General features: G+C 40.5%; 2 protein-coding genes across 4 annotated transcripts; both read left to right on the forward strand.

Moving 5' to 3' along the window:
- Nucleotides 1–565: 565 nt before the first annotated feature.
- LOC308304314 (uncharacterized protein) lies at nt 566–11,006 on the forward strand. 3 transcript variants are annotated; one of them, XM_080748893.1, is made up of 7 exons: nt 566–607; nt 5,877–6,064; nt 6,297–6,404; nt 6,507–6,563; nt 6,925–7,164; nt 8,999–9,121; nt 10,334–10,717. In XM_080748893.1, exons 2-7 carry the CDS (start codon nt 5,888–5,890, stop codon nt 10,397–10,399), a joined length of 771 nt encoding a protein of 256 aa, XP_080605019.1. In that variant the 5' UTR covers nt 566–607; nt 5,877–5,887; the 3' UTR covers nt 10,400–10,717. The 3 variants fall into 3 exon arrangements, with proteins under 3 accessions (XP_080605019.1, XP_080605021.1, XP_080605020.1); XM_080748894.1 differs by having other exon boundaries at nt 598–649; XM_080748895.1 differs by lacking the exon at nt 8,999–9,121 and having other exon boundaries at nt 10,334–11,006.
- A 982-nt stretch (nt 11,007–11,988) lies between these two features.
- On the forward strand, nt 11,989–17,786 carry LOC308295823 (uncharacterized protein). The gene is made up of 6 exons (XM_080738884.1): nt 11,989–12,641; nt 12,773–12,883; nt 13,797–13,853; nt 14,443–14,598; nt 15,591–15,725; nt 16,945–17,786. The coding sequence occupies exons 1-6, from the start codon at nt 12,474–12,476 to the stop codon at nt 17,011–17,013; spliced, it is 696 nt and encodes a 231-aa protein (XP_080595010.1). The 5' UTR covers nt 11,989–12,473; the 3' UTR covers nt 17,014–17,786.
- Nucleotides 17,787–25,859: the final 8,073 nt, after the last annotated feature.

The following is a 25,859-nucleotide window of genomic DNA, read 5'->3' on the forward strand; positions in this document are numbered from 1 at the left end:
AGTATATACTCTACAATTCATCATTAAAAATATAATTCAATTTGTTCCCCGTTCTCTTAATTACTTATATTTACTGCAATAAATAAGATAAGCAGGTTTTGTCATATTGTTTTTGTGAATGTTCTGTGTTAATCAGAGAGGAGAGGGTTACAGTTGATTTCTGAATGACCAGACACACACACCCACACCCACACCCACACCCACACCCACACCCACACACACACACACACACACGCACACGCACACGCACACACACACACAATTTTTTTTTGTAAAATGTAACATCAGTATTGATTTGTGAATGTCAGACACAGGCAGTTGTCTACCATTTGGAAATCAATCAAGTCTCCACCTCTCACTCCCCCTCAGTCAGAACACAGGAAATGCACAGACCATAATACAATGCAAAGACAAAATAACTGAAATACAAAATATACAAAGACTAAAAATATGGCTGGCTGTAACAGGAGCCAGTAAGCAAATAGTTAAAGGGAAACTAGGACATCCCCCATACACTATAAAGGAGGGGGAGGTGCTACCAGGAAGGTGCACTTGTATTCCTTATTATATAAATGTGAGCATACAACAAAACAACTTCAACAGAGAGGTGAGTTTCAACTGGAACTATAGAGGACTTTTACATAAACAGGTAGAGACTCTGGCTATAATTGTCCAACTTGAATTGATAAAATAAAGTGTTGCATTGAAAATAATTAGTTCAACATAAAATAATTAAAGTAATAGTCTGTGATTTGCTAACTATTTGTTTTGTCCGAATACAAATCACATTCATCAAATGGTGGATATCTCATTGAGGTAAAAAAAATATTATTATCATTATTATTGACAACGTTTGGGGACGATAATGTTTGAGACCTCTTGGGCGAATTTGGAATAAAACATACTGAATTAATGGATCCTGTCTAGTGTTAATCAGTAATATTAAAAAACATATTGAAATATTGATGGTCAGTGACAGTAACTTAATTATTATATTAGTGAGCAAATAACAGTTTAAATGTATTTTAAAATGTTGTTTCTGCATGATATCAATGATAGGAAATGTAATCTGTCTGTATGTACAAATACCCAAGCCTGTTTAATGAAAACGGGAATTACCACATACTGTAACAGCAAAGGGTGGCCAGGTCATTTTTGCTTTGTTTACTTTAAGTGTTGGAAGTTACTGCCATATGATCCAGTGCACACGTATGAAATCCAACTTTTTTTATTTTCTTATTACGGAAGTTCATCACGAGGAGTGATTTTATTCACTATTTGAGATTTTAATTTAATTTTAACCACTTAAACCACAGCATCCTTATTTTGAGGAAACGTTTGCAGAAAATAACAAATCTACAAGCTCACGACACAAGAACTTGTAAATTGGCAATTTTCAGTAATGTAGTTAATGTAGAATGAAAACAAAAATGTCACTAGTATAGCCTAGAGCCCTGAGGGACACCAGATAACATAGTATAAGGTTTAAGAGTTTAATCCTTGATGTAATCATTAATCTTTTTGTGCACCTTCCCTGTACCTCGGAGGTTGGGCAAATGTGCAGCGCCTCATTTGTGCATGCCTCTCTAGTCCTGAATCACGCAAATCGATACACATATCTCTATAGTCATGTGATCAAGTCGGATCTGTCAATTTTGTCATATTCCATCCTGATTGGCTAGGATTGCCTTCCAAAGTTTGCAGGGCCTGTTTTGAACAAAATGCCACAAATTATGTACACAGTGTCTGCCTTGAAACTGCCTTGAACACGCACATTTCCACTATAAGCCAAGAAATGCAACTCTAGCTTTTCAAATCGAATAGAAGAATAGAAGTTTATTGTCAATACAGTACAAGGTACAGGCACAGTTTCATTGTCAACGATCAACTCATTTCCAAAGCACAGTACACGTACAAGCACATACACAGTACAACAAAATATGTTTTTGTGCATTTAAGGGTGCACGGCTGCTGCCATTTTTACGGCCACAATCGGCCTACTATTCCGACAGATTTTGTCCAAACCTCACGCAATTTGATACACCCTCACGCAATTTGATATACTGTTAGGGTAAGTTTGTATTAGGACCCAAAATCAGAACTCAGACAAGTTGTACTTTACGTCTTTAATTTCAAACGTAGTTCAAAAATCCAAAATACCTTGGACCCCAGTTTTGTGGGGCCGTTTTTAGCACAAGGTATGTTTCTCGTGCAAAACAAATGCTTGCAATGGATTCAGAATCATGAAAAACCCTTAGTTTGACCCCTTAAAGCAAATTAATCTTTAGCATTTTTTTTCCTGTAGCCTATAGTAAAGTTAATGGGACACCAACTTTATCAGCTGATAACACCAATTTAGCTGTAACTCAGGAAGGGTTATCAATATCATACCAAAATATAATCTACAGATATGGAGCTTCTCAAAAATACCTTAAAATACCGTAACCTTTGCCACCTTTCCAAGAGCGACATGGCCCATGGATTATAGGGAAAAACACACTAAGCAGAAATGAAAATCAGGCTGTCAGATTTCGACAGCCCACTTTACGTTTGGGCCAATACCTCTAGAACTGTAGCTTGCTTGTACAATTTTCTGGATTACTTGGATCATGATACAATTTATCGACCCGCTTGTGCCAGATTCCATTTTCTGCCATAGTGCATATTCTTCAAAAAACACATTTTTTGCTACTACTCTGATTTTTGTTCCAAACTCATACAAATCGGACTCTTTATCTCTGCGCTCATGTGATCAAGATGTATGAGATTTTTCAGATCTTATTCCAAGTGGCTATGACTGCCTTCCAAAGTTTGCACCACAGTTTCTAGTTTCCAAAGTTCCAGTTTATACCCAATTTATCATAAACAACACCATTCCAAGTGCTGCTTAACACATATGGTGCCAACCCCGAGTTTCCCGAGTTTGTTTTCAAATAGACCGCTGTGCCAACCCCGAGTTTCCCGAGTTTGGCCTTAATTACTTAATTAGGTTAATTACACTCTCACCCATCTTGTTACAAAGTTTGTTGCTTCTGTGATAAAAAATAAGTCAGAAATCACATATTCAACAAGTAATGTGACCAAAAACAAAGACAAATGCTTCCCATGAACCACAATATTGCTAAACCATGGCTCAAATGGCTCAAATATGAAATTCATAATAACTCGCTATGACGAAATGCTTTTCAGTGCGTCCAGGCCATAGAGTATATATAAAAGGTCCAGGCTAGTCAATTTCACCTTTATTACACACGATGGCGCCATTGTCAGATTAGTGTACCCCCTGCTGAAGTGAAACCAATGGACTGAAGCAAGCCAGCCAGGGTGTGTGTTTGTGACACACTATCTACTTGTGTTGTGATCATCACCCACCAACAACTCTAGTCTGCCTGCCTATCGTTACATTATTCTGCAGCTTCATCATCACATCAAACAAACGAGTGGGTCGCTGTAATTTCTACTTCACCATCAAAGATGGCGACGCTGCGCTACAACAGCAGCGGGACTATCCATTTTACTCATCATCATCATGATCACCGTTTGAGCGCTGCTCAATCAACTCCAACGGTGCAGACTGCTCCAAACGGCAAACGGTGATAGTTCGCTGGGTAAGTGGCTCAAACGTGCTGGCTGCGGTGCCGCCGCCGCGTCGCCGGGCCGGTTCTCCCCGTCCCCGATCAACTCCAAACGGGCAGTCTTCTCCAAGCGGCGTCGCGGTGCCGGGCCGGTTCGGTTCTCTAGACGCCGATCAACTCCAAGCGGGCAGGCTCTTCCAAACGGTGACGCGGAGCCGGGCCGGTTCGGTTCCAAACGCCGTGATACGGCTCCTTCGCGGATCGCCGTCAAGTCGTCCTGGTCAACGTACCACGATGTCCCGATCACGCACCGTGATGTCCCAGTCCTCACGCTGCTTAGCCGTCGGCCGGACCGATTGTCCGCACGCCGTGATGTCCTGGTTCCTCCTGGTCCACTCCAAACGATTGTGGTTCATCATCACCTCAGTAACCTTACCTCAGTAACTAAAAACCTGCCCACGCTAGCCGGAACAGCGGCCCGTCGGGATAGTGAGCGGACCCCCACAAGAATTAGTCGGTCGCGGTGACAAACAACATATTCTTCATCATCATCATCATCATCATCATCATCATCATCATCATCACAACACACTCTAGTCTATCACGGGCTGCTGTGAATGTCCTGTTAGTGGGTCACTGTGACAAAAAAACGTGTTCTATTTCATTACAACAATGTCACCTCCTTCAAAGACGGTGGCGCTAACAACAGCAGCTGGTCGCGGTGGTGCGCGGAACCAGTCGCTAACGCGAGTCCATTCAGCTCTCAGAAGTCGCAGTCTAAAACAGCCGATCTACAAGCACACAACGCCAGCCGATCTACAAGCACACAACGCCTCGCATGGGGAGGCGTTGTGTAGTCCCCTGACTGACTCGGTGAAGAGTGGAAACCACAGCGAGATCGAAGGCACACATCCCATTCCCAGAGACCCAGACCACAACTTTCCAGTGAGTTTGTATTTTATATATATATAGCCTATATAATCGTCAGATGAATCAATTTATTTTTTATAATCTAAATCGCTCTGGGTAGGATAAATGTGGGGGAGAGAGAGAGAGGGCTGGAGGGATAGATAAATGTGTTTATTGTGTGTGTGTGTGTGTGTGTGTGTGTGTGTGTGTGTGTGTGTGTGTGTGTGTGTGTGTGTGTGTGTGAGAGAGAAAGAAAGAAAGGGAGGGAGGATAAAGCTCCATTGAATTGACTGTGTGATTGATTGTGAGAGAGAGGGTTAGAGAGAAATGTATTGTGTGTGTGTGTGTGTGTGTGTGTGTGTGTGTGTGTGTGTGTGTGTGTGTGTGTGTGTGTGTGTGTGTGTGTGTGTGTGTGTGTGTGTGAGTGAGTGAGTGAGTGAGAGAGTGAGAATGTATTGTGTGTGAGAGAAAGAGGAAGGAGGAAGAGAGAGAGAGAAAAAGTATTTATTGTTGTGTGTGTGTGTGAGAGAGAGAGGGAGGGGAGAGAGAAATAGTGTGTGTGTGTGTGTGCGTGCGTGCGTGCGTGCGTGCGTGTGTGTGAGACACATTGTATTGTATTGTAAATGGATTTTATTTTTCTATATTTATAGGTAGTGGTTCGTGCAGAGGAGCCTGCTGACTTCCCTTTGGAGAACTGAAAACTTTCCTTGGCCTGCCTGCTGTTTCTGACCGGCCTCATCTCAACTCACACGTGCACGCACGCAGCCTCTGAACTGTGAACATGCACATGCACACGCACACGAGCATGCATGCAGACTCTGAACTGTGAACGTGCACACGTACAGGCGCACGCATGCACGCGCGCAGACACACAATGTGAGAAACAATGTGAACAAGCCAGAGAAACACTGAACTAGCAAGAATACACTTGATTGAAAACGGTAAAGAAACAAAATAAAAAACACTTATTTGTCTTATTCTTTTGTATTTCTTTGAAGGAAAAATACTGTAAATACAATATTGAAGTCATTGAAATCAAAGCTAAAAAGATCAAGTGAGTTTTCAGCCTGATACAGTATCATTCACTAAAAGCTGTTTTTCTCAAAACAAGGTCTAAAAAGGGGTCATTTTTGGCCGTTTTTTTTTTTTTGTCTGGCCTATAAATACAGAAGCGAACATCGTAGAAACATGGTTCTTGGACCGGGTGAAACTAGAGAATCTCCTCTTTCATTCGATGTGTTGTGTGATTTTGTCACGATAAAACTGAATGCGGAGGCTGTCTTCGAAGTTATTGGTCAAAAACATGGCAAGAGCACAGTACAGACAGAAATAAGCCATGGCAACAGATGTGTTAAGAGACTTTCCTTTCTTTCTTTCTTTTTTTTTTTTAAGGAATAATCAGGATGTCTGTGTCCATGACCAAAGCTGAGGGAGTGACAATATTAACCTTGAAGTCTAACCCCAAAAGTCCTTGTCCTCCGCTGTTCCAAATTCTGGGCTCTCTGTGCTACAGCCCAGTATGCTGCTCTGTTTCTGTTGGGCTGAGAGGTCTGCAAGGCAGCACTTTAACAGCACTGGGGGTGAGTGGCATCTCTTTTTTATGCATTTTATTTGACAACACTGTTGTGTACACACTACACAGTATGATTTTTATTTTTAAGCAAACACTCACGTGTGTGCAGCTGTGCACACACGCACGCACGCACGCACGCACGCACGCACGCACGCACGCACGCACACACGCACGCACACACACACACAGAGTAATTGCTTATACAACAACACCAACAAAATTGTATTTATTTTTCACAGACTATGCAGATCATGGTTGGTTTACTCAACATAGGCCTTGGGTCTATCGCCGTGGGTCCACCCAACTACTGTTATAGCTGTTTGTATCCTTATTTGCTTGGCAGTTTGGTAAGCAACCTCTGAAATCTGTTCTTTGCCAAAGGTTCTCAGATTCGGCTGTAAACTATTACTGTATCTGCAAGTGAAGATAAATGTTTATTCTTTCTCTAGTTTATTGCATTTGGAGTGATGTGTATTCTGGCAGAGAAGTTTCCATCTCCATGCTTGGTGAGTTGTTTCATACCTGGTCCTTATATCTTACATCTCTATCTTGCTTGGTTTGATCGTCATTTCAATTGAAAGTGGACAGTTTTAATGTTGAGTGAATTTTGTGGCCCTTTGATCCTTTAAACAATTCTTGGTTCTTCACACACCTACAATGCAAAAGGACAGACTCCCATACTTGCACTTAACACTAGAGAGCAATAAACATTTTATTTAAAATGTTTATCAATGCAAAAAAGCTGTAGTGTCATTGAAATACAACTTTTAAGTGAAGCTGTTCTTCATCAAGTTGTTTATTCTAAAAATATGCCTGTAATATGACTGATTTGAAAATGTGTGAACCCCATGCCTCTTTTACTTATAGGTGGGAATGAACGTGTCTGTGAACCTAGTGGGAATTGCTTTGGCAATTGTAGCTGTTGTAATCTACGCGGCAAACATAGGAAATCGCACTTATGGTTGGCTGTGCCAAAAGCAGTCGAACTATGGCTATGACTATGATCGCTACTACCGCCGTGATAGATACTACCAAACAACGACAACCCCCTCTCCTATGGAGGAGAATTACTGGGAGGAATGCAGGAAAGGCAGACAGGTTCTCTCTGTGAGTATGAAGACTTTTTAAAATGTTCTTCTTGATTTAGTTTAAGTGACTTTAAATCATACAAATAAAACAGTGTTGATATAATTTTCACGAGTTGCCTCTATACCTCCAGCGTCTCATTGGAATTTGTAATATATGAGATACAGTACATTGTATAATATAATTATGTATCATCTATCTATAAACGAGAAGTCTCTGCGTGTGTGTCTGTCTGTAATCCGCTTATCTCGAGAACCGTTCGTCCCACCGGCTTCAGATTCGGCACGCGTGTTCCCCGCCACGGCGCGGAGTGCAGTGCCGGGCCTCGACCCTGACCCGACGCGCGGTTTTCCCGAACCGGCGCAAAACGTTCGGAATCTCCTTATGCAGAGCTGATTGTTGACATCAGGCTGTTCCGGAGGAAATCGGCGCAACCGCTGACTCATTGTGACATCACATCATAAAGGGCTCTGACATCGCGTACGCCACATGAGTCAACAAAAAATCTCTGTGAGGTTGTATGTATGTATGTAATCCGCGTATCTTGAGAACCGTTCGTCCCACCGGCTTCAAATTCGGCACACGCGTTCCCCGCCGCAGCAGGGAGTGCAGTGCCTGGCCTCGACCCGACCCGATATGCGATTTTCCGGAACCGGCGCGAAAGGTTCGGATTCTCCGTATGCAATGTTGTCCGCTATAGGCAATAACCAAACAACGGGTATGATGGGTATTGCCTATATCTCTATATATGGGCATAAATGGACACATGCAAACAGATAAATGGGGTTTGCGTTAAAGGGTGGGGCATTCATTCCCTATTTAAATAATTCCTGAGTAGGCCGGTCCCCGACTAGACGATTGGCCACCTGAAGGGCAGAGATCTCCATATATGGGCATAAAAGGGACACAGACAGACAGATACAGAGATCACCATATATGGGCATAAAATGGACGCAGACAGACAGATATCTCCATAAACAGTATGGGCATGATATCACCATATATGGGCATAAATGGACACAGGCAAACACATAGTCAAAACGGGTCCTATGACAACAGGTATAATGGGGTTTGGATTAAAGGGTGGGGCATTCGTTCCCTATTTACATCGTTCCCGAGTAGGCCAGCACCCGACTAGATGCTTGGCCGCCCAAAGGGCAGAGATCTCTATGTATGGGCATAAAAGGGACTGCAGACAGACAGATACAGAGATCTCCAAATATGGGCATACTGTAACATGGACACAGACAAACAGATATCTCCATATATGGGCATAAATGGACACAGGCAAACAGATGGTCAAAACAGGTCGTATGACAACAGGTATAATGGGGTTTGCATTAAAGGGTGGGGCATTCATTCCCTATTTACATCGTTCCCGAGTAGGCCAGTCCTCGACTAGACGCTCGGCCGCCCGTCAGGCAGATACAGGGATCTCCATATAAGAGCATAAAATGGACGCAGACAGACAGATATCTCCATATATGGACACAGGCAAACAGATGGTCAAAACGGGTCCTATGGCTATGGCAACAGGTATAATGGGGTTTGCATTAAAGGGTGGGGCATTAATTCCCTATTTACATCGTTCCCGAGTTGGCCAGGTCGCCGACTAGACGCTCGGCCGCTGGCCGAGCTTCTAGTATTTTATAATACCGGTTAAATAATGCTACATGTACATGTTCATGCTGTATATGGGCTATACTATAATGATGAGTCTGTACCAAATTATACAATTTGGAGGATGTATAATTTGGATTTGCCACATTCATCAGGTTTAGGAAAGAGACAACATGACAGCATGTTTTCTATAGTGTTTGTTCCATTGATCAAAGCCAATGTTGAACCCCACTAGATGCTGTATGGTGGTCTGCATGTTCTGTTGATAACCCTGGCAGTCCTCCAGCTCTGTGTTAACATCAGCGCTGTCGTCTTGGGCATCAAGGTTTTGAAGAAGAACCAAAAGGGGGGGATGGAGGTACGGTATTACATGTACTGGTGTTTTTAGGTTTTACCCCCTTCTTCAGGATCCACTACAGTAGCGCGTGTATTAACACCGTCCTGGTTCCAGTTAAGACCCGCCCGCGGAAGCTTGTGATTGGCTGAACCGGAGATAGGGAGCGCTCCGTTGTGTCCTCCTGGACCGCGCGGAGGTGCCGAAAGTCGGTGGACGAAAATTTACTATTCTGTCCATAACGGCACATAACTCGGTAACGGCGCTGAGTCGGCTCATAGGACCGTCACAACGCTCGACACGGCGACTCGCTCGCTCGGCTGTGTCTGATGTAGCTCATGGTCGCCTGAGACGGTGCGCCTCCGTCATCTCCACTGAAAACAAGCGCTCCGCCCTTGGTCCATTGTTGGAACATGAATGCTACAGTAGCAGCATTCATCTAGGCCAGTGGTTTTCAACCAGTGGTCCGGGGGCCACCAGTGGTCCTTGAGGGGGTTCCAGGTGGTCCACAGCTAAATGATGGAGAGTTGGTAACCAAAACGACCCCATAATATATGTCAAGAGTTACATTATTGTTAAACATCTGCATTACTCAATTTATAAGACTACACAATTAGAAAATGTAGAGGAATTGTTATTTTGATCAACATACCTGTTTTATCTCTCCTATCGTACCAACATCAATACAACATGGAATTGTGGACAAAATCTTATCCAACTACAACAAAATATTCTACGGTTTGGTTCTGAGAGGCTAAATCTCATCACATGGTAGTCTGTGGCTCAAATGCCAAATAAATAAAGGTCCTTGGTGTGAAAAGGGTTGAAAACCACATACCAATGGTTAATTTAGAGTAGTGGTAAAGTTTGAGTGACAATTTCACAGGAACCTAGATTGAGAAATATTGTCCTGTGTTTTGTGGTATATGTGAGACAGGGCATGCATGGCCAAATGTTATGAAGGCGGTTAACCACATGAACCCCAGAATTCCTATTCTGGACAGATGACAGATCTACAAGCTCACAATGTGTTGGTTGTGGGCTTGTAGATCAGCTATTTTTGGTGAAGAGATCTGGTGTAGAGGGAAAAAAGTATAGGGACGAATATAGACCCCCTGGGGACCCCTATCAATTCTTAAGTGTTTAAGTGGGTTAAGTGGTAAAAATTAATTATTGGATTGTATTAGGACTTTCATGATTCCCATATATATTCTAATAGTCTTATACTTATTTCAGAACATCCACGACTCAGAAGTCTACAAGTCACAGCTGGATGAAGATGCCACTAACACGACGGCATAAAACAAGCATTTGCCCATATGGAATAGAAAGTCTGTAGCAATGCATTGTAATGTTAGTTTTTTTCCAAATCAAAAATGATTAGCTGATTGGAAAGGGAAGTTCATGCAGTAGATCAAAGTCGGGCTGAACCTTAAATTGTTGGTTATAGGCTACATAAAGTGCTATAATAAGCTGAACCTGGTATTCTTTCAGTTGGTAAATTATAGTTACAGCTAAATCAATGAATGAGAACCTGTGTCTAGGGAGTTTATGTTAGTCCACTTTGTCTCATGTCAAATAAACAAATAAAATAATCCAACAACCTTCATTTAAAGCATCATCATTTTTTTTTTTTAGATATTTGATGTTTTCCTTTGACAAACTGCTGTGCTATGCTGTTGATTCCAGAGGCACGTGTGCTTTATTTTGTTTATGTATTTATGGTGATTTTTCAAGTGACTAGGTTGAAATAAGTGTCAAATGACTGAAATATGATAAGATTTCAAAGAATCTTAACCCATCAAGAATGTCTTCTAAATCCTAACAGTTTTCAGAAAAACATGGTGCTCAAACATTTTCATATCAAGAACCCCTAGAATGATATTATGTATTTGACCACAGACCCCCATCTCAATATTTCTATTCCAGGGACCCCGAGAAAGAAAGATTTGAGTTACAAATGTATTTGGTATAGAAGGAAAAGAGTGGTCTCACTAATATGCTAGAGGGACAGATAAGGCAATTCTATATTTTACACCCTAACATAAATGTGGGTGTACACACTACACATGTCATATTATGAAGAAAAAAAAACATATTCAAGTTTGTCACAACTATCTTTATTGCAAAAATGATTTCAAGTGGGTTATAGAATATTTTTTCGTAGCTTTCGATGAGATTTGTGATGAGAATTTGTACAGCGTAGAGAATGTGTAAAAAAAATGTGTTATTTTGCAATCTGTTAGGGTGAGCTCAAGAACTATGTGGGAGGCGCTTTCACATAAAATCAAAGCTGTGCATGACCTCACCTCACTGTTGCTGAAACAGAACTGTGGCCGCACCACCATCTGTCACTGGTACCAGAGGACAGCCTATACAGTAGGTGAACATCCATTTCACCAGTAAGAGGTGAGCTTTCTACACATTCCAAGTATTCTAGTGATATAATTATCGGGGACTTCTGGAACAGATTCACTTAAACGTTATCATCAAGAAGTCCTCGGTTGGGTTGAATGTTTTGACTGATATTACTTATAAAGTGTACCAAAACAGCTGCTATGGGTTATGGTGAGTTATGGGAAATTAGATTGTTTAGTAGGGTGATTTGTGTGTTTGTGCATGATGCTGATGAGCATTTGCATGCATGCTTAGGTGTATAGGGCTGTTAAGTATGACATCATTTTGTAGGCAGAAGAGATTTCTGCCCCCAGTTTCCGTGAATCTTTTTACTATTTTTACTACATTTACACATTTTTCTTCTCTTTGTTGTTGAAAGGAAAGTGTTAGAATTATACTTTAGTCGTTATTTTTGTCTCGGATCTGTTGAAATAGCGAGGGACAGAAAATGCTCTGGGGGCAGAGTTCTCCTCTGCCTACAAAATGATGTCACGGCTTAAAAGTGCCAACAGTGAAAATCAGAAGTAAAAATAAAAGGGAGGCGGGGAGTAAGTAAGGTTCAGTTCGTGCTTATTTCTCTCTCTCTTTGTTCTTTTTGTGTTAGCTTTTGGATAACAGACATAAAGATGTTAAGACATAAAGTAAACACAGATACAATTGCCAAAGAAGGAAGTGTGGGAGGAGAATATTCCACATTCTTCTGTTATGTTTTCTTTTAACAACTCTCCTCAGCCTTACCAAACGAGAAATCTGAATCTCCTGTTGGGGAAATAATGAATGCAGTTACTATTTTAATAGTGCATTTATTTTAGTTCAGTATCTTGTCAATAATGAAAATTCCATCTCAAATCTATTAATGTTTGCTCAGGATTGGATTGCAGGTAATCTTCCCACAGTGACAGTGCCTGTGTGATATCAATCTAAACTAAACTGTGTTGCTTTTGTGTCACAGTTGCTGCATTTGCAAGGAGGAATCAGGATGTTGACAATGGTGACCAAGGGATACAGTGTGACAGCCAAACCCAAACCTACAATCGATTGCCGTCAAATCTGTAAGTTGTTGATGAAGTTTTGCTGCAACCCAGCATGCTGCTCTGTGTCCCAGGCACTGATGAATCTGCTGGCATGGGCTCCAGCAGTTATTGGGGTGAGTGACATTGATGTGAAAGGCACACATTATTTGCCTGCATTTAAATGCAGCCACAAAACAATTACTGTATCTGTTAAAATCAAAAAACACTATAGTATATAGATGTTCTTCTTTTCTATCTTTAATAGGCTGTACAGATCATTATTGGCCTGGTCAACATTGGTCTTGGACCAGGACGAACAAGCACACAGACAGGAGATGTGTCTGATTTGGGAGCTCCGTATTGGCTTGGCGGTGTGGTATGTCATCATCCCATATTGAAGCCTTGCATCCGTGATCTGGGGAAAACATTTGACAAAAAATAGCAGATCTTTGTGTTTTTCATTTGTTACCATGGAAGCATACAGTATGTATCTTTTTCAGGCATATGAAATGACTTTTATCAATTCCTTTTTCCTTCCAATTTGCATTTCATGATAAGATGACATGTAGTCAGATATAGATAATGACAGCAGTAGCTGGTAAACATGTTTAACATTGGCATATTGTATAATGAAATCGCCTATGTTGGGGAAGCTACCAAATTATTTGTGCTGAAATGACTCCACCTCGGAAATAGTTAAGCCTAATGGCAAACCTTCTGTACCACTGAGTGGTTAAGCTATGCTACAGCTACTTCAAAATAGGTATTAACTTTGAAAATGCTTGACAATTTTGAAAGTGCTTGACAATAAAAAACATTTGAAACAAAATAGTTATTAACTGCAGCTTCTAAAATCTTTAAACTTCAGCTCAGCAGGCTACAATATGAGGTCATCATTACTAGCCTGATTATCAGACTGAAGCTGCGTGGAGCTTCAAGAGAGTGGGTGGGGTGTATGGTCTGGACCCTCCCATTAGCACTTGAACACATTAGTCTTCACTTTCAGATGCATTAATGTGTAATGAAAACATCACATTGACAATAATGAATATAATAGTAAATATTATAGAACTGTAAATATAAATTGTAGCTTTGATCCAAGCACCACCAGTGTTTATTGGAGAAAAGAAAACTACTTACTATACGCTACTAGTTCCATTACTTACTATTTCCACTGGAAATAAATAAAGTGCATAAATGCAAGTGTAATGCTTCAAGTGTACTGTATTAAACTACTGTATGCTTTATTTGTTTATAATAACTTTAACTGCATTTTGACCTCCTTCTAGTACATCTTTGCTGGAATCATGTGCATTGTGGCTGGAGCTTTCCCTTCTCCCTGTCTGGTGAGTAATGTCATCTTTCCCCAGCACTCATATCTTAATACCTTATCATACAGTTATCCACCGTACATGATCATAACACAGTAAGATCCTCTGTGTTCATTTAACTCTGAGAGTGTAAAAATGTAACCAAATGACCTCCATTTGGTTACAGTTGTGTAACCAAATGTAGCTACAAAGCTACAAATGAATTACACTGAGGATTTGACTGTGTTGTCACAGGATTATAATAGTAGGCCTACATCTATTGTCTGCTGTGGTTCTTTTGCACTCCAGTGATTGCCTGCATGTAGTTACACTAACACTAACCACACAAACTTGAGCGACCCTATTTTGGCCAAACGTGGTAAAAAAAAACAGATCTACAAGCTCACAATGAAGCGAACGAATATGTTATGAACTTTTAGATAGGCTATTTTTGGCAAAGATAAGTGTATTGTCAAAACAGGAGGGGGCCATGTATAAACTTGATGTACTCCATTCAATCAATTAAGTAGGTTTAAGTGGTTAATTAATCAGTTGAAGTATTTGGTGTCAGTAAAATAATAACCCTTTTTGAAAGTAACTCATTGAATGAATTATTTCATTTCAGGTGGGTGTCGCCGTGGCCATAAATCTGATTGGAGGTATTTTTGCCATCGTAGGCATTGCGCTGTATGCCATTGACATGTCAGGTCCCTCCACCAGTGGGTTCTGTGTTGGGCCTGAGATACAGGACAACTGCAAGATGGTGGCGCTCATCGCTGATGTAAGTGTGCTTAAAAATGTGACTTGATGCCGGTGTGGTGGTCCGGGCACCCTAGGCCAGTGGTTCTCAACCTTTTCCGGCCGCGACCCCCAAAATAATCATATTTTAACTGGGGACCCATACCCTACGAGCACTAAGAGTTCAGGCATTACATTTTGTATAACATGGTTCTATTGTGAAAATAGTTGCGAGGCGTTGTGAGCATGTAGATCGGCTATTTTCACAATTTCAGCCTCTAATATTTGACAATTCCTCCATTGATTAATGTGTCATTTTAGATGTATTGAAAAAGTCCATAAATTGTCACTTTAGAAATGTGCAGATACCCTCTATACACTTAAACTTTATGTTGGTTTGTTTACTGAAGAGAGAGAAAACAATGTTATACATTAAGTTAATCAGCTGGGTACCCCCAAAAATAATTTGGGGACCCCCCTGGGGGTCCCGACCCACAGGTTGAGAACCACTGTCCTAGGCTGCAATACCAGCCTGACAGTGTGTTGCAGGTTCGAATCTTGTTGTACCCCACAACCTTTGCTGCGTGTCACTCCCCATTGCCTGTCATTCTACTGTCCTATCAATAAAGGCATAAAAGCCCTGAAATAAAAATGTAAATGAACATTTTTGACTTGATAAAATGAGGATACGGAACTAGTCAATACACGCAGTCAATAGTGTTCATCACTTTTGCTGTTACCATTAGCCAACTAGAAGATTGATTGAGAATTTGGCACCATGTCAAAACTTTAACCTACATCTAGCTAAATAAATGTTATTCAAAGATAAATCTGCTCTTCTGGTAATTTTTAAAGGATAGAAAATAACTTAAATCCTTCACTCAATAGGTAGGCCTGCTCTTTATACCCTAAGACCGGTTCACTTACTGTATATTTGATAAACATACATTCAAGCTGAGGTTTTGTTGTGTCCAAATGGATACATTATGTAGCCTTTCTGTTTAATTAACACGTTGTGTGTGTCTCTGCCATCAGAGGTTGTTGATGACCCTGGACATCTTGTTGATTGTCTTAGCAGTCATTCAGCTGATTGTCAACATTAGCATCTCTGCCTTGGGGATCAAGGCATTGATTGGACAGGAGGAAGAGTGGGAAGAGGAAGAGGAAGAGGTATGAACAGACTGACAGACTCATGATATGACCAGGCACGTGCACACATAGACATTAAAGGTGATACACCATGAAATTTCACTTTTCCTATTTTAAAACCTTTTTTTGGGGTCCCACTAGCACCTTCTATCCTCACAAAGTCCCATTTCTGACCGTTGTGTCTTTCTCTGGTTTTGAGAAGGCGAAGGTTAAAAGTATCCCACGGGTTCTCAAAACAGGCTATCCAGATTTGCTGCCGATTGTGACGTCATCTGCCGATTGTGACGTTGTCATAAAAAAAAAATCAAAAATTTCAAAAATGAGAGAGGCTCTCTATTCAGGAGTGGTAATTTAGCCTCAAACCTTTTGAAAAACGTTTTTGGGACATAAACAATATGACATAAATACTTTTTAAATGCATGGTGTATCACCTTTAAAGGGGGCCTGCCGCCTGAGCCCCTGCCCTTTAACCCGTCTGTAAAAAGTTCCCTCTCCAGACCAAGAATGCAGTTTTCACTATGGTGAAAGAAATGCAAATGCCCTTCCATGCCATACCTGAAGGCAGCATTGAAGAGAATTGCCTTGTCCAAACTCTCCTGAACTTGAGTGCAGCATCTTATGTTGAAATCAAGAAATCAACGATATTTTCACCAAATGGCAATTTTAGACATTTCAGCCCCTGACTCTTTAACATTCTCTGCACGTCCCTGGATATGACTATGTCTCAGGTCACATGACCTCTGGAGCCGATATAGTCTATTGCAGTGGTTCTCAACCTGAGGGTTGCATGGGACCCCCAGGGGGGGACAGATGATTAACTTAATGTGCAACATTGTTTTCTCACTCAACAGTAAACAATTCTGCACATTTCTAAAGTGACAATTTAAGGACTTTTTTATACCTCTAAAAACAAATTAAACATTTGGCCAAATTGTCAAGTATTAGAGGCAGAAATTGTGAAAATAGCAGATCTACATGCTAACAGTAGATCTGCTATTTTCACAATAGAACCGTGTTATACAAAATGTAATGCTCTTACAACTCCAAGTGCTCGTCAGGGTGGGGGGTCCCTGGTTCAACTATGATTATTTTGGGGGTTGCAACCTAAAAAGGTCTATTGTTTAACAATTACACATTCTGCCTGGTTGTCCCATAAGTGTTTTATACTGTCATCTTCTATACTTACAGTATATTTCTTGTGTATTTTTTGCAATTATCTAACTTTATTCTACACCAACAGGTTGCTCAAACTTTGGGGTATTGCAAGCCATTATCGAAGGAGGTAACAGGCACTATTTTGGCTGCATAAAAGATAAATTGCCTACTATCTTGCTGTTTAACAGAAACATTGTGCAATACATTTCCCTGTCTGTCTGTCTGTCTGTCTGTCTGTCTGTCTGTCTGTCTGTCTGTCTGTCTGTCTGTCTGTCTGTCTGTCTGTCTGTCTGTCTGTCTGTCTGTCTGTCTGTCTGTCTGTCTGTCTGTCTGACTGTCTGTCTGTCACCATATGTAGACAAAATGATGCAAAACTGAGATAATTGCCTTCATTCCCTGTCTTTGAAGAATGAGAAAACACTGGATTATGCATTCAAATAAACATGAATTACATTCTTTTTAGTTAGTTAGATAGTGTGGAAAATGTAAAACCTTACTGTACTTTGACCTTTACTGTATTTTTATGCCTCTTTTTATTTCTCTGATTTATTCTTTCTGTTATTCAGTGTTTTTGTCTGTAATCTGTAGTTTTTGGAATAATTAGGCTCAGAAAAGTGGGTTAATTTGCCTCTGGATGTACGCATGATCACCCAGGGGAGGATGTGGTTGTACCGGTAGGTGAGGGTGAACGCAACAACTGAACTGGTAAATGGTGCATTGGAACGATGCAAACACAGTGTAAAGTAACATCAAAGGTGATACACCCTCCCCTGTAACCACATCCTCCCCTGGATGATGATGCGTACGTCCAGAGGAAAATTGTGTAATTGAGGTCAGGAGCTTTTTTTGATGTCATGACCCCTTTAAGGGTACGTCACAGCGAGTTAAATCGTACTTATCAGGGCGGATTCTGCCAATGCTTTTCAATGGGAACAGTGTGACTTTTTTGCTGAAACCCGCAAATGGCCAGAAACCACTCCATTCCCATTGAAAAGCATTAGCAGAATCCACCCTCATATCGTCGCTGTCGGGTGGAAACCTTGTATGTCCAAAACCGTTTGTTTTGCATTTATCATTTTAAAAATGATTTAAACTAGTGAAAACAGCCGATCTACAAGCACACAACACCTCGCGTCGCGAGGCGTTGTGTGCTTGTAGATCTGCTGTTTTCACTACTTTTGTGCGACGGCCTTGTCTGATGAAGCAGGGCTTTGCGAAAAAATTTACAAATTTGAAACTTGGAGATACGAGGTTTCTACCCGACAGCGACGATATGTAGAATTAAACATTGGTGTGACCGTACCCTTAATGCCTTTTTATTCCTCATGTAAAGCTGTTAGAATTTCCTTTGTGTATGTAATGTGTTGTGCAAATAGACTGCCGTGTCTTGCCTTTGTTGCTTTGTTCAGAGTAATCACACTGGACTAATATTACTCATGTTTTTCACTGGATAATTTAAGATAAAGAATATTTCAATAAAGTGAAATATTCACAATGTGGGCAATTTGGGCATGGATTTCTGATCAGTAATTGATTTCCTGTCGCTCTAAGTCTAAGACATTGCCTCTGAAACCTTTTCATGTCAAGGACCCCCAAATGTATTTGAATGAATTGTGTGACTCGTGTTGCGGTTGGTTATTTAAGTAGGACAAAATGTACCCAAAATGTGAGCAGCACCTGGCTGCAGACACTAGGGTCCTGTTGATGTCCACGGGAGACAGGAACATCAACAAGTGGCAGGAAGTGACCTCACAGTGTCAAGTGACTTCATGCCGCTTGTGGAGGTCACGTGACGTCTCTGCCTTGCAGTCCAAGGCACTACAGTCCCTTTGAGCCGCATTGTCGCTATGTGTACATGTTATCTTTTATCTTTTAGACAACCCAACTCTACCCCCTAACCCTAAACAGAACCTCCATGGGGTAGAGCAAGAAAGAGGTGTGAGGTCACTTCCTGCCACTTGTTGATGTTCCTGTCTCCCGTGGACATCAACAGGACCCTAGTGTCTGCAGCCAGGTAGTCTTGAAAAATGTGGCCATATTTTCCCAAATATGGATGAGCTGGGATGAGGTGTCATGCACTGTGACGCACATGGGCTTAATGTGCGTCACAGTGCATGACACCTCATCCCAGGGACAAGGACGGACGGACAGACAGACAGACAGACAGACAGACAGACAGACAGACAGACAGACAGACAGACAGACAGACATACATGAGCTGGAGGTTTTCATTCTAATTAAAGGGATATTTCACTTTCAAAAACACTTTTGCTTTTGGGAGCACCCTGGACAGTTTTTAAGTAGCTTTATTCAGTATTTAGATATTTGATATTCATTCAGACATTCATCAGACACGACCACTTCTTATACAAGCCTGTGATAACTTCAAACTCTGTATTGTTGGTAATAATTATTTTGGAAAATGAAAAACAATCAAAATTTAAAATATGAAAAAAAAAAAAAGAAAAAAAAAACATGGCCAGCTAGGAGGGTATGAGTCATCACAAGGCCAGTATACCACACGCCCACACATCATAAAAAACAAACAATAACTGTTCTGCCAGGAACTGGGTCACTTCTATGGGGAAGTGTCTCAGTTTACATGAAGCATGGCTGATAAAGGCTACATTCTTGATGGTGACATTTGAGCTTCAACAACTTGAGCTGAAATCAGGTGGGCAAATCTATCCATGTTTTTTTTCAGAATTTGCACATTTGCGATTAAAGAACTAAAGAACTAAATGCCACGTTGTGGGCTGATGCTGTCAGGCCGTGGTACAGTTTATGAGGAGTCATAATATTTATGATCAAGCTTTTCTCAATAAGGTGTCATAAAAACAGATGAATAGAAGTTTGTAAATCTTAGCTAAACTCCAAGTTCAGGTTAGGAAATTTTTATGCGGATTACATTTAGCCAAGGGTGAAATTACGATTTGTAAGGAAGGTGGGGTAGCTTATAGCCTACATAATTTGTTATTTTACGTAATTTGAAAAAGAAAAAAAAATGTTCTCTATATTAATCTTTTCTGCCATAGAACTCAATTAGTACAGTTACAGTATCCTTTTTTAACTAGTGTATATAGTGTATATAGTGATATTCCAATACATCGTCAGTACCGTCAATACGAGGATTTCCAGATGCAACACTTCTAGTCATAACCCACCTGACATTGTTGGGTTTCACAGCTAGAATGATGCTGAGCCAAGTGTGTTGCTAAACATCAGGGACCCATCTAGTTTCTAACCAAGGAGAAGGACATTTTACAAATCATGCAAACAAATAAGGACACTTGAAAAGAATATACCATACAGCTTTTTGTGGGTGAATTATGTCAAGAGAATTATTGAGGTAATCATATATTAAGTACAAACTATCAAATAACCAAATAATAGTTTGGTGTGTAGTGTGTTCAGCCTCTTTGTTCAGGGAAATTAAACCACCCTGCTGTGAAACAAGACTTCCATCATCATTTCAAACCCAAGAGCTCTGAACGGCTCTCCACAGTAAGTTGGCACCCCATATATTGAAAACATATATAAAAATGGTGCCATTATTTAGTGCTGGATTTGTGCTGAATTGTGCCGTAAATTTTATAATTTGTGCTGCTATCATTATTGAGTGTAATAGATTCTATGAAATGTAATCTATTTGTTTTATATGTGCAGTCACGTGTCTGTCACTTTACCTAAGAATACAGTAAGACTGACTCAGCAACAGCTGTCGGGACCGTGGCTCCACGCGCGCTCCGACGTCATCAGTCCATACATGGAAGACTCTTCAGAATTGTATCTTTAGACATTGTTTAGGATACACCCTCTCAACTATTCTTGTCACACTGTCCGTGTATATAATGGGACCATGCCTGAGAAATGGGAGCGACAGATGGGGATGCGTGTCGCTCAGAGCTCTTGATAAGATTGTTCAATAAATGTTGTATTCATTATACTCCACCCTCTAAGAATTCAATTCAATTTATTATGTTATTATTTATATAAGGTGATGCTTAAAGAATTCTATTACAGTGGAGGTCCTTTGCCGCGTGGCATATTCTGTCTGTCAGCTTTTCTCTTTTTCTGTCCAGGACACGGTGGATTCAGGGCAGCTGACGGACAGGGTATCGCCGGTCGAACTTAACGGGGTGAGAGTATCGTGTATACAATATTGTTTGGGAGGCCAGACGTGGTCATTGTAATTGCATGTACCCAGGACGGGCCACATCATTAAGATGCGGCTGTCATACTTGCATGAACAAAATTTAATAGAGAGATGCCTTGCATGTATAGAAGGTTTCTACCGTATCTCGGAAGAATAGGCCTACTGTTTAATCGTACAGTAGCCTACCCGTGTAATTCGGGGTGAAAGCTAATACATAGCTCCACTTGATCGTGGGTTGTTTCTGTTAAAGTACAGTACCTGTAGGAAACCGAGGAAATGATTATCGATTGGGGAATCGCCTTTCGGCAATAATCATCTCGGTATAGAATATTGCATGACGAAATATTCTCTGGGACGCCGCACGTGGGCGGGTAACTCTTCGTGGGAGACGAGACGTTAGAAGACGTGTAATGTTTACCTATGAAAGCCAGACTTGGTTGGTAACCAGACGTATAATGTTTAACTATGAATGCCAGACTTGGTTGTTAAATGATGTGTTGTGAGCATCTTTCTGGATATGCCTACTGTATTTTGGGGTGACTTCGAACATCCATAGGCAATCCTGTGATAGCTGCTCACAAAAGGGGGATAATATAATATGAATTTAATATATTACATGGTAATGATATTATAGTAGGAATTTAATATATTACATGGTAATGATATTAATTATGCATTTATGATAATCAACTAGAAGTGGGTAGTTGAAACCAGAACCAAAATAGGAATCGGTATTATCTTTTCTTTTCTCTCGCTGGGTTAAAATGGCCTGGGAGAAGGTCTTATGTCATTAAGACATTGGGTAGACTAAATATAGGTTTTGACCTTAAATTTTTTGTGAAAGCGTAAGTCTCGAGCTGCTGTGTGAATGTGAGTGTGTAAAATGTAAGGAAATACATTTTTGACCTATATCAAATAACTGATGCTAGTGTAAAAAAATACCAGGCAACGGGAGAGTCTGTTACCTTATATAAATAGTCAGTCTCAGTTGTGGTCGAGCGATCAATATATCTGGAATGAAGAAACTGTTTGGAGGGAATGCTGGAGTTTTCCGTTTGACTGGTAATAAAGAGTCCCCGACCACCATGGGCGGGGGGAAAACAATTTCAAGCTATAATTTAAGCCTATAGACTTCGAATTACACATTATTATTTGTCTAAAGTGGTAAAGCTACAACAATACCTAGTTAATTGAGGTCTATGACCTGTCAAACTCTTGTGAGCCTGTCTGACACGGCAGCTGTCTGCTTCTGTTACGTTCCATTCTCGCCGTACAACAGTTACGCGCGGTGGGGGGGTGACAGAGCGCCTATGTGAAATGAGCAGAAATAGCGTTAGCAGAAATAAGGCTTCCGGCGCTGGTCTCTTAAGAATAAGAGTATCCCTAAAGCCGGCTATAATATACATTATGTAGGCCTACTGCACCTTTAGTTTGAAGGCTGGAGCCTGGCATATTTCTGCCGTCTCTCAGACCGGAAACGTTCTTTCTGCTCACTTCACTTCACGGACCCGTCAGAGCTACAAGCTGACAGCACGGTGAAATGCGCTGCGCTGTGGGCTTGTAGGTCTGCTATTTTTAAATGAGATACAGGGTCACAGCAGGCAAGGGTTCCTTTGCTGGCTATTTTAGTAGCGTACCGCACCGGCCATACGAAGAAGCGGATAGGCCTACATTGAGGAGACGATTGTTCTCGTGCGTCAACGCTTGCATAATCATACAGCAAAGGAAACCTCGGCAAAATTAAATAGACATTATTTGATTTAAATCTAAAACCCAGGGACACGTTGGGGTCAGGGAAAACCCATGAGAGTAGACCATTGTAAACTTGTGAGTCTGTTCTAGCAGAACGGTAGATCAGCGGTTTTCAAGGCATGATTATATTATATATATATTATAATATTGATTATAATTTATAATGGTTAATGAAGGCTTAATTTTGTCTTAATATTTAAGTAGGACATAGAAGTCAGTTTGACTATTGAGACTGTATACTGTACTGTGAATGTTAGCTGCAGTGATTGGAAACTAGGCTATAGTTGTGACAGAGTATCTCATTGTTTGGTAAACAGTGATGTTTGAAGGTTAAATGGATGAATTTACATGTATGTGTTGACCAGATCATTCTGGGTTGACCTCTAAAGCTTGACTTAGATTATTTTACCAGGGTTAAATTAAGGTTGGGTAGCAGTCTATTCTTAATTATTAACACTACGGTAAAATCGGTTGGCATTGCTTTGTGCCAGGTATTAAGTGAGGTAATTTGTGGGTGAGAACCACATCATAGACATGGTAGTGGACGTCAGTCTAAATGGTTTAGTAGTTCATTAATAGACAGCTTGGGCTGTGATTGACATTATGCTATTTGCTGACTTGGATAGGACAGTGTAGAATAGCTGGACATGGGGAACAGGTGCCGTGCTTTAGGAATGGTGGGGGCCTGTGGAAGACAACCCCTGCTGTGAGAATAACATTTCTGTGGTCCATCACAAATGTGTGTCAGTCTGGGTGGAATGGCTGTTTCAATATTTGGGCCTATTTGGCCTTTGTACGCTCATTTAAAAGGAGAATGTAACTTATTTCAGCCAGTGGACTGAAGAAGAGATTGTCCAAAATATATCTTTAGCTTTGCAGTTTAGCAGTTGTAAAAATAAAAGTGACCATATGAACTAATGAACATTGATTTAAAATAGGCTGTAGTCAGCTTGTTGTCAGGCTATTCTCTTCATAGGTCAAGCAAGGACTAAGGGTAAGGGTAGGAAATAAACAGTAGTGCAAAATATATATGGTTGGCTGAAAACTTTATTGATAAAATGTTTCTCTAATTCAGTGAAACTCAAGCAAAGTGATGGTGTAATCTGGTTACACAAGTATGTCACATACAAGAAGTTAAATGTTTCAGTAGAATCTAATTTTTCCTAATATAGACAGTAAAAAAAAAACGGTTGCCAACCTGTCAGTATATTTTCGCATACTTCAACTTGTGTGGAGACCAGTGCTCGGAAGAGCACTGCTACTAGTTTATTTTTAAAGTCTTAGCAGCCAACATGGCAATTTCTTTGAGAAAGGATAAACAACCGATTGGTTAAATGACTAGCTTTTAAGTGTAACCATTTTAAATTCTTAGATGTGGCATGTAAAATGTATCTAAAGAAAGGGAGCTGAAAAACGGGCACTAAATAGTGGTGAATGTATGTACTTAATATTGTAAGATGGGTAGTGAAATTATCCAATGTACTGGGGTTTTTCCCATGTGAAAAATAGACATAATATTATAATATTATATTATTTGTTATTAATGGAAGACAGGTTAGTATAGTCAGATCTAGAAAACTGACTATAAGAAGGTTAGTATAAAACGGTATACGGACAGTGCATGTATTTCGGAGTCAGGACGTAATAGAAATAATTCTCTCACAGCAGCTGTTCGGTCCATAGTATTTACAGAATTGCTTGAAGGAGGATTCTGTGTGACTGTAAAATAAGATCGCATGACATTTCCCACTTAATTACTATCATTGAAGTTATAATTAAATACCAGAAGAATGAAGATAATTGTAACATTGGGGTAAGGATAGTGATAGTGTATGGTTGTATTGTTTGATCATCTTGGTATAGGCCAACCCTCAAAAGCATAGACAAACTAAGATTCATTACATGGTAGTGGTGAACAAAATGGGGAATCCTTCCAGTTGCTCACTGCGTCTCCATTTAGTGTCTCACTTGCCGCATGGTGCGATTACTGGGAGGAAAACTGCACGTACATTCGCACTTCCAGAACGACATGTGTTGACATGGAGCAACACAATGACTAAGAAGGAATCTAATTCCAGAGACATTTTGAGATTGGCATGACCTACTGTGAGGGGCACACAGAGGTCACCAGGGCACACGGAGGTCGCCAGGTGGCAACTGGCAACAAAAACAGAGACTGATGACGAACATTCCTGGAGTCACATGGGAAGAATGAACTCTCTTCATGAACTAATGATTTTGTCTTTCCGTTGACTATTTTTTTTTTTCCTTGAATGGGTGCATTTCCTATCCGGGTGGAGCGCGGTGTGGCGGTGGGACATTGATGGATCCGTAGTGAGCTGACTGTGAGTAGAAAGGCTGTTTCTCTAGGTATAAGTGGCTTCCATATAATAGAAAATGCAACATTACTATCTAGATAAATATAGTCCTATGCCAGGGTGATACAAACCAGTATATAGATAAACCATTTACTTATAACTCAATCAAAATTGTTTACAGAACATGTAGAGTTTTGTAGAGTGTTTGGAACCATGATATTTTGGATTTGAAATATAGACCTAACTAAAAGAGGGTGAATGGGAATGAAGTATTCTGTGAAATTTGAACCCTATTTAAAATACTTTATAGTAGTAGTATGCTTAGTTAATATGCCCATAACTATGTATACTGGGATGGTTCTTAACCTTGCCAGTCATAGGACAGTCTGTGAAGAGAATTGTCTCACTGAAAATTATTATGCCCAGGAGAGGAAGTGTTCAGCCGTGGGGTAGTCCTTTGGACTTAAGAGAAGGTCCCAAGGATGTCTAACAATAGAAGCCTGATTTTTACACTTACATAGGATAAGTGTCACATTGTCATTAATATTGGACCCAGATCATGTAAAATAGTGCAGTGGCATGGAATTTAAGAACACAACAGTGGCATCAGACTGACTGTTGCCAATATAATTAAGGATAATTATAACTGATTTAAAATGATTTAAAATCGTATTTGAATGAATCCCTGTCGTAGGCCAATATCAAATGTTGTTCTCTTCCGACTAAATAGGGTAGTCATCTTAAATCTATTGAGATTAGAGTAGGAATGATGCA

This window comes from Nannobrachium achirus, assembly GCF_963921795.1.
Source record: "Nannobrachium achirus genome assembly, chromosome: 2".
Taxonomy (NCBI): Eukaryota; Metazoa; Chordata; class Actinopteri; order Myctophiformes; family Myctophidae; genus Nannobrachium; species Nannobrachium achirus.

Excerpts from the sequence above, each read along its gene's own strand:
- LOC308295823 (XM_080738884.1), top strand. The coding sequence starts at position 12,474 with ATGTTGACAATGGTGACCAAGGGATACAGTGTGACAGCCAAACCCAAA. Across the intron at positions 12,884-13,796 it reads CGTATTGGCTTGGCGGTGTG|TACATCTTTGCTGGAATCAT; the intron begins GTATGTCATCAT and ends ACCTCCTTCTAG. Across the intron at positions 14,599-15,590 it reads TGGTGGCGCTCATCGCTGAT|AGGTTGTTGATGACCCTGGA; the intron begins GTAAGTGTGCTT and ends CTCTGCCATCAG.
- LOC308304314 (XM_080748893.1), top strand. The coding sequence starts at position 5,888 with ATGTCTGTGTCCATGACCAAAGCTGAGGGAGTGACAATATTAACCTTG. Across the intron at positions 6,405-6,506 it reads CTTATTTGCTTGGCAGTTTG|TTTATTGCATTTGGAGTGAT; the intron begins GTAAGCAACCTC and ends TTCTTTCTCTAG. Across the intron at positions 6,564-6,924 it reads AGTTTCCATCTCCATGCTTG|GTGGGAATGAACGTGTCTGT; the intron begins GTGAGTTGTTTC and ends TTTTACTTATAG.